Below are 8,900 nucleotides of genomic sequence, written 5' to 3' on the forward strand. Positions count from 1 at the left end.
ATGGCCGCCCGGCACTCCACCACATAAATATACCTTAATATGTTTAGCCGAGCCCTGCTGGCGACCATTTGGACCGCTTACAATTTTTCACAATGAAAATGCTGCTATAAACATCCTTGTCCATAAATCTTTATTCCGATCCCTGGTTATTTTCCCAGCAGAGATTCCTAGAAGTGGCACTGCAGGGTCAGGGGGTAGACGCGTCTCAGAGGTTCTGAGCGCGCCAAGCCGGGCCCCGTGTGTGCGAACGCCCGCCAGCCCGTTCAGGCCTATTTCTGACGCCCCTAGCATCCCAGGCATCTTCCTCGCGTAGTGGCCTTGCTGCAGCAACTCCCTGAACTCCCGTGCATTCTTCGGCGCCCAGGGCAGTTGTCACCTCCTCCATGAAGTCTTCCCTGATACTGCAGCCCTCTTGCTCAACCCTTGCCCTAACGCATTTACCACTTTTGCCGTGCGTTTCAATAATCTGGGTGCAAACAACCTCTTCTTTGGGTGGGCCATTGAAGTTTCCGAACCTCAGGAAGCTTCCGCTCATAAGGGCCATCTGGTTTACTTCCAAGAAGAAAAGGTTTTGAGGTCAGGGCCCTTGGGTGGATCACCGGGGTCTACTTCTCCTGGCCGGTCCAGCAAGTTCAAGCCCAGCCCAGCCTCAGGCTAGCTCTTGACTGAATAGAAACCGCTAACCCAGCCGTCACTGTCCCTTGGCCTATCTGACCAGGGTGCAGGCTGCTCCCATCCACAGCAGGGGCAATGAGAGGACAGAAGGCCCCAGATTCCAGCCCTAGCTCCATCACTGACGTATCCTGACCTGGGCTCGTCCTGCCCCTCCCTGGGCCATGGTCTACCCATCCGTACAATGAGTGATGGGAACATGAATGCTACAGTCCCCCAGATTCCAGGAGGCCCCAGCTCCCAGGCACCCAGAGCAGCCCCAGGGTACCCCAAGGGCCCCTGCACAAAGCTGGCCTCTGAGACGGGCCGGAGGGAGCTGGCCAGGGAGGCAGGCCTGGCTCCAGGCCAGGCCCCGTCTGCAAACACTGACCTTGGCTGCCGCAGGGATTTTCCATGACACCAGCACCCTCCCTCCAGCTCCCATCCCACGTGGGCCTGGGGAGGGTGGGGGATGGGGGCGTCGGGGGCTGTCCTACACCAGGGGCACCTGTGGGTGGGAGGCTGCTCCGGAGGGGTGGGGGAGGGTGTGAGTGGGCAGCCCAGGGGGCAGGGAGGCTAGGGTGAGGGCCAGCTGGTGGGATAGGGGGAGGGAGAAGCAGGAAGAGAGGCTTGGAAAGGGGCAGGGTGGAGGGGGATGGGCCCCCTGCTTCAGAGCTGTCCTTCCCAGAGCTCTGGCCTGCAAGGGACAAACTCCAGACTCGGTTCTGCACACCGGCCCCACCCCCACCCGGCTCCACCAGCCCATGGTTCCCCAGGCCTAGCTCTGGGCTTGGCCAGGCCCGGGGCAGGGGGATTCCTTCTGGGGCCTTGGAGCTGACCTCATTTTGAAGGGGCCACGGGGCCCCCAGGAGGACAGGAGCCGTCGGTCACCAAGGGCCCCCCTGCCCATGGTGACGTCTAAGGGGACATTTCCCTCATCACTGTCACAGTCACCCCCCCCCCCCAGGCCCAATGCAGGACACAGAGGGGTCGTCCCGGCCTGCAGGAGCTCAGGGCCCAGCAGGAGGCCTGGAGAGATGTGTGAGAGAGCAAGCTTGAGGGAGAGATGGTTCCAGAAGGTTCTTGGAGCAGGCAGGGTCTGAGTGGCCCTCCCAGGACAGAAGGGGAGGACCCGTGCTGTCCCACCTCCACCAGGCTGGCAGCACCCCCCCTCTGGGGGCCCTCCGCCTCGCAGCCTTCTCCGCTCCCGTGGGCTCCCTGGAGTCTTGGGCCTCACTTCCTGAGGCCACACTGCTGCCGCCTGCAGCCCCAGGATGGCTCCCGTGTGCGCCTCAGGCCTGTGTCTTGCACCTTCTCCCTGGAGCCCGCGCTCTGGCTCTGGCTCTGGCTGGTTCTGGCTGGCTCGCTAGCTGTACCCCAGGTCCAGGCAGCACCCCGAGGCTGTGGTCACCTCATCCATCTTCCCCCAGGACAAACATCAGCCGGGCCAGGCTGTATTTACACTAGATAACTGGTCTGCTGGGGAGACGGGCAGGCAGGCGGCAGCGGCCAGCGGCTGGGTGTTTCTGGTCTGCAGGAGGGAGAGGGGGGAATCGAACCTGACACCTGGGAGAGAGACCCCAGAGGCCTGGAGGGTGCTGCGCTCCCTGGGCACCTGGCCGGCCGTGCACTCTTGAGAAAAGGGGCTGATGGACAAACTGGGGGAAGCAGCAGTCTCCCAGCCTTGAGCGGCCTTGCACGCGGCCAGCTCAGAGAAACCCTACACCCCAAGCCAACAGCAGGTCCTGCTGAAGGGACCAGTTCTCCCATTTAGTTTAACCCAGCAACCCCCGGCCCACGCAGCTCGCGGGAACTCCTGGCCACTGGGTTTGGGAGACACTGACGGAAGAGTTGCTGCTGAAAGGACTTCAAAGAACATCTCAACTGGATGTTCCCCAAAACAGTCACGTTAATAATGAATATTTATTGATCCCAATGCCCAAAGCCTTTTTTTAAACACAGAAGCTTATCCTTTTAAAAAAAAAAATTTATTTTATTTCTTTGAAAGGCAGAGTTATAAAGAGAGGGAGAGAGAGGGAGAGAGAAAGATCTTCCATCTGCTGGTTCACTCCCCAAATGGCTACAATGACTGCAAGCTAGACCAGGCAGAAGCCAGGAGCCAGGAGCTTCATCCCAAGTCCCACGTGGGTACAGGGGCCCAAGCACCTGGGCCATCTTCCGCTGCTTTTCCCAGGCCAGGAGCAGGGAGCTGCATCAGAAGTGGAGTGCTGGCATTGCGTCGGCTGCTTAACCCACTGCACCCCAGCGCCAGCCCCTCAAAGCCTTTTAAGTCTACCAACTCCTCAAATCCCACATCGACTTGATGAGGGGAGTGTATCATTGTTCCCATTCAGCAGATGGGGAAGCTGAGGCCCAGAGGATCAAGGAACTCTGCCAAGGGTAAAAGCCGTTTAAGAGCTTGCTTTCTTACCTATGCCCCTAACCTGCGGAGTTCCCCTTCCTGTTTCCAGTGTAGCAGACATACAACAGTAACTTCATTCCCTGGTCCAATCAGCTGTCCTGTGCTAATCAGGAGTTGCGATCAGCAGATGTGGTCTTAATTCTGATAAGGATATCAATGAATCTGGCTTCAGTTCAGTGCCTGCTGTATGCAGTGTCCACACTGTACCCATCCACCCATCGTGTTTCATAATGAAAACCTTTGAACATGCTGACTCTGCTGGTGCAGGGGCGGGGGAGGCCTGGGTAGCAGTGAGAAGAGGTAGGACCCTCCTGTCTGGCAAAGCACTGAGCCCTGGAAGGGGAGGGGACTGGCCAAGATGCACAGCCACTCACGGCCAGGATCAGGTCAGCTCCCCAGGCCACCTGCGCCTCCCACAAGGCTCTTTCCTCTGCCCAGGACTGTGGCCAGCAGCCTGGCCTTGTGGCCAGCTAGGCCAAGGGTAGGAGGGCAAGGCAGGAAGGCTAGTGGGCACAGGAGGCCAGTGGGGAAAAGGCTGTCTGGCCCAGGCCAGCCAAGGCCATTACCAAAGCCTCAGAAAGGTTAAGTTGTGCCTTGAGCAGGTAAGCAGGAAGGCTGAGCCCACTCCCCTTCCCTGCCTTGCGTCTCCCTGGCAGGCAGTGTCAGGGCTCCTTGGCGAGGCCAGGAGGAAAAAAGAACCAAGGTCCAGGGGGTCCCCGTCCCATCTCTCCGTTTTCTTGCTGCCCTGAAATATTCATAATAATTATGAATTAATTATTCAAAATAATTAATATTGATGTCCCTCCACCTGGCCTGCTCAGGTGAATTCTATGTCTCCAGCCAGGTTCGTCTCTTGGCTGGGGAGCTCCTGAGGAGCAGCTGCCAGCCCTGGTTGAATGAACAGGTGCAGCTCCAGGCGCACCTGAGCCACAGGGCCCCGGACAGCACGCTGGTTCTGGAAACAAGGATCCGGGACGACCGTCCTGGTTCTGCCACTCGCCAGCTCTGGGGCCTCCAGCAGGTTGCTTCCTCCTCTGGTTCCCGCATCTGTCGGGACCACGTGACCACTGAGGACCTTTCTGGGGCCACGAACCAGGAAGTCTGTGGCAGATTCAGAGAGCAGAGGTGGGGAAGAGGAGGCCAGGGTAGCCTGGTGGGTGGGTGCTCCGAGGGGCCGGGCCAGCATCGCACTAGGAGCCTGCGTCCTGGCGGATTCGGCCCCAGGTGCGGTGGGAGGGGCTCCCCAGAGAACCCGCCCCCAAGCACAACCTGTGTATGAGGGGGCGCCCCCCAGGACGGGCAGGGCTGGGCACAGGTTAGACAGCCCTCTTTTGGTCCTCTTGCTCTAAACGCCAGCACGGTGAGGCATGGGCCGAGCAGGCAGCTCTTGCCAGATTGCCAATCACTTCCCAAAAGCTGCTGGGCACCCTGGGACCAGCTCCACCCAGGCGGGCACCCCTCCAAGCTGGGTGCCTGCGTCAGCAGGTCCTCCCAGCTCTGTGCCCTTTTGCCTAGTGAAATACAGGCTAAGGGGGGGGGGGCGGGGGTGCTGCTCCCGAGGAGCAGGTGCTTCCCCGGGCACAGCCCTCCTGTTTCTGCTTCTGCCACAGTGCCCGAGGCTAGGGCCCCAGGACCAGGCTGGCCCCTTCCGGGCTGAAACATGAGCTTGACTCAGGCCTGATGGCCCTGGCCACCTCACACACCCCTCCCCCCTGCCCCAGGCTGCGTGGCCCCAACTATGAAGTGGAGATAGTCATAACAATGGCCTTGGGATGACGTCAACGCGTCTCTGAAGGCCAAGGGCTTATCGTTCTTAAGCCTCTGCCCGAGGGGGGAAGAGCAGACAGACAAGTCGTGGGGGACAGCTGACCTCAGGAGGGGTGTCTCCCCTGGAGCGGTGAACAGGCCGGTGGCCCTGCTAAGGGTCTCTGGTGAGGCCTGGACAGGAGGCGGACAGGGGAGGGAGCTGTCACTGCGGCTGAAGCTGGGACCTGAGGGTGCCCAAGCCGGGGCAGGAGAGGCAGGAGGGCAGCGAGGAACGCACAGTGCAGAGAAAGCGGTGGGCGCATCTGGGTGGCTACTGAGGGGTCCAGCGGGGCAGGGTCAGGAAGGTGGGCTGCCACCAGACCAAGGGGTGGGGGTGCCACAGACACTGTGTGTGGCTCCCAGAAGCTGGGAACTTTGTGGGCAGCACACGGCGGGCATGGGGCTGCCAGGCAGGCAGGCCGGCCCTGGGCTTTCCAACCAGGTGGTGGGGCTCGGAGAAGTCTCAGCCTGTGAGGAACCCTGGGGCAAGGTGGCGATGGCGGTAGAGAGCAGTCCCATCCCCTGATGGTGGATGTGGCTGCCTGACCCCACGGAGGTCAGGCGTGCCCCCCCCCCAGCCTGGACTCCCAGGCTGACTTTCCCAAGGACAGCCCACGCCACAGGTTCCTCGTGCTCTCCATCCAGTCTGTCCTCTTCCCCCAGAGGGCAGCCATGGCGGGCAGCCAGGGTGGGGATTAACACAGCTCAGTCCCCAGAGTGCAGCCAAGGCAGAGACCCAGAGAGGGGAAGGGATCTGCCCAAGGTCACACAGTCAGCACGCGGGGCCACTGGGGCTGGGCCCTGCCCCACCAAGCCCTGCCAAGCCCCATCCACAGTGCGACACCTCCCCCAACCCATGTGTTATGGTGCCAGCCTGGGGGACAGAGAAGGACGGGGTGAGAAGTGGCTCTGGCTCAGGGCCTGCCCAGCTGTCGAGGTGAGTTGTAGCCTGGCTGGTGGGGCCGAGCTGGCCGGCACAATCTGTTCTCACCCTGCTGGGGCACGGACAGCTTGGGCATGGGGGCTCAACAGCTCAGCTGTGTTAGGCCCCTGGTAAAGGGTGGTGTGGCCATTGGCTTGATGCCTTGGCAATGGGCAGGGGAGCCCAGGCTCAGGGCAGTCCATGGCCTCCCAGGCCATGAGCAGCTGTCCCCAGAGTCCCCCAAGCTCCAAGATCCAAATGGCCTGGGGCCGGCAGAGATGCCAACTTTACTGGAACTGAGCTGCCCCCAAGCCCGGGTGCTCTCTTGGAAACGTGACAGTAGCCTGGCACTCCATCCATTATTAATCACAGCGAGCCATTATTGAGCACTTGATATGTAGCAGGCCCTACGCTAAGTGCTTCACGCACATTACCTCACTCATTCCTCCCCACGAATGCCGTGAGGCAGGTGCCACCTCGCAGCCTCATCTGACAGCTGTGGAAACTGGCTCAGAGAGGGTGTACACACCCATGCGGGCACCACACAGGTCACACACACACACACGTGAACTCAGATCAGACACCAAAGCACACAGTATCCTGCCTTGCGATTTAGTTATCTAGCATATTTTGGGTCCCCCCTGGAGTGCTGGCAACATGGAGGGGAAGCTGGAATGGAATGTGACACAACCCAGCAGTGCAACCCCCAAGCTAGTGTTGGGGGTGGAGATAAAACTGGCCCCGGGTGTTTAAAGCTGAACATCCTAGTGCCACTCAAATAAGGAATCCAGGGAGACTGCGTGGAAGAAGCAGCATTTGGTTAAGATTTGATAAGGCTTAAAAGGAGGAAAAAATTGGAAAGGCTGCCAGCATTATTTTATTATCTTAATTCTGTTAATAAAAGTAATAAATAGCTCAACAGATCGGTGAAGAAAGCAGAGCCAGGGCTGGTGGAGCTCATTTACACGTGAAGAAACATGCCCAGAATGAGGGACTACTTTGCCCAAGGTCACACGGCCACCAGTGATGGGGGCAGCACTCCCACCAGGGGCTTCCCAGTTCCCATCTCGGAACTGCCCTTCAGGTGGCCGGCAGAACTCCTGATGTAAGGTCACTGGGGGTTGGCCTGTGCTGGCTCCTGGCTCAGCGAGGGCGGGGCCAAACCCACAGCAGGAGCTGGGGACCCCAGACTGGGGGCATTCATTCATTCTGCTGAGCAGCAGTCCAAGCAGCCTGCAAAGCCCCAGTTCCGGTCACCCCCAGAAGCCCTGGATGGTCTCCGGGCCTCAGTTTCCCTCCCTGCACCCCGAGTACAGCAGGTCAGACTCCCTTCAGTCCAAACATCTCCCCTTACAGTCAAGGGAACCGAGGCCCAGAGCCTACGCGGAACCGGGTCTGCAGGCTGACCGGGCCCTTGCCATGTTCCCTGCTGCCTGGGACCAAGTTCCCGGCAGCAGGCAGCCTCAGTCTCAAGTTCAAACGCAGGGTTCGCTCCAAGTGCAAACAGTGTGGCCCCCGAACCCATCCCTCGGCCCTCCCTACTCCCTCCTTCCTAGCTTCAGGAGTTCCTCCCCAGGGTGCCAGAGGCACGGGTCAGCACGGGTGGGGGTGGGGGTGGGGGCCCGGCCTGGCTCGTGCTCCGTGCGGGAGGTGGGGCGGGTGCTTCAGGCGCGGCCCCGCCGCGAGCCCTTCTCTCTCGCGCCCGCTCCCCGCAGGTTACGGCCACGCGGCCCCCAGCACGGACGGCGGCAAGGTGTTCTGCATGTTCTACGCGCTGCTGGGCATCCCGCTCACGCTCGTCATGTTCCAGAGCCTGGGCGAGCGCATCAACACCTTCGTGCGGCACCTGCTGCACCGCGCCAAGAAGGGGCTGGGCATGCGGCGCGCCGACGTGTCCATGGCCAACATGGTGCTCATCGGCTTCTTCTCGTGCATGAGCACGCTGTGCATCGGCGCCGCCGCCTTCTCCTACTACGAGCGCTGGACCTTCTTCCAGGCCTACTACTACTGCTTCATCACGCTCACCACCATCGGCTTCGGCGACTACGTGGCGCTGCAGAAGGACCAGGCGCTGCAGACGCAGCCGCAGTACGTGGCCTTCAGCTTCGTCTACATCCTCACGGGCCTCACGGTCATCGGCGCCTTCCTCAACCTCGTGGTGCTGCGTTTCATGACCATGAACGCCGAGGACGAGAAGCGCGACGCCGAGCACCGCGCGCTGCTCACGCGCAACGGGCAGGTGGGCGGGCTCGCTGGCTGTCTGGGCGGCGGCGGCCGCGGGGGCATCGGGGGCGGCCGCGGGGGCAGCGGGGGCGGCAGCGGCGGCGGCGGCAGCGCGCACACCACGGACACCGCCTCCTCCCCCGTGGCGGCGGCGGCGGCGGCGGCGGCGGGCGGCGGCGGCTTCCGCAACGTGTACGCCGAGGTGCTGCACTTCCAGTCCATGTGCTCCTGCCTGTGGTACAAGAGCCGCGAGAAGCTGCAGTACTCCGTCCCCATGATCATCCCGCGGGACCTCTCCACGTCCGACACGTGCGTGGAGCAGAGCCACTCGTCGCCGGGAGCTGGCGGCCGCTGCAGCGACACGCCCTCGCACCGCTGCCTGTGCAGCGGCACGCAGCGCTCGGCCATCAGCTCCGTGTCCACCGGCCTGCACAGCCTGTCCACCTTCCGCGGCCTCATGAAGCGCAGGAGCTCGGTGTGAACGCGCGCGGGGGCCGGGGGCGCGCCCGCAGCGCCCCGGGGGAAGAGCAGGTGGGAGGAGGGGGGCCAGGCGCCGCGGGACACACACACACACACACTCAAGCCGCCTTCGGCCCCGTGGGGGCGCCCCCAGGACCCCCTCACCACTGTCCCCCTGCCCTCAGCTCCGACTGTGCCTGCTCGCACCAGCCAGCGGAAAGCCGGGGCGCTCAGGGCTCCGGGAGCCCCCATCGGAGCCCTGCAAATTCCGAGAAATGTGAAACACGGTTGGGGGGGTGGGGGAGTCGGGGAGGAAAGGCAGAAGCTGGGAGCCGCCCCTCCCTTTGGAAATCTAAGAAGCTCCTGGGTCCCCAGAGGCCCCCCTGGGACCCAGACATCCCCCTCCCCTGCTCCCCA

At 61.9% G+C, this 8,900-nt stretch overlaps 1 protein-coding gene across 2 annotated transcripts in view; it reads left to right on the plus strand.

Moving 5' to 3' along the window:
- KCNK3 (potassium two pore domain channel subfamily K member 3) overlaps window positions 1–8,505 on the plus strand; it is a 32,088-nt gene extending 23,583 nt beyond the window's left edge. The window contains exons 2-3 of one of the 2 annotated variants that reach the window (XM_062210160.1): window positions 7,517–8,048; window positions 8,109–8,505. In XM_062210160.1, coding sequence (XP_062066144.1) covers window positions 7,517–8,048; window positions 8,109–8,505 — 929 coding nt within the window. Of the gene's footprint in view, window positions 1–7,516 lie in introns of both variants that reach the window. The other variant, XM_062210159.1, reaches the window with a different exon arrangement.
- The last annotated feature ends 395 nt before the right edge of the window (window positions 8,506–8,900 follow it).

Source organism: Lepus europaeus, chromosome 13 (genome assembly GCF_033115175.1).
Source record: "Lepus europaeus isolate LE1 chromosome 13, mLepTim1.pri, whole genome shotgun sequence".
Lineage (NCBI taxonomy): Eukaryota > Metazoa > Chordata > Mammalia > Lagomorpha > Leporidae > Lepus > Lepus europaeus.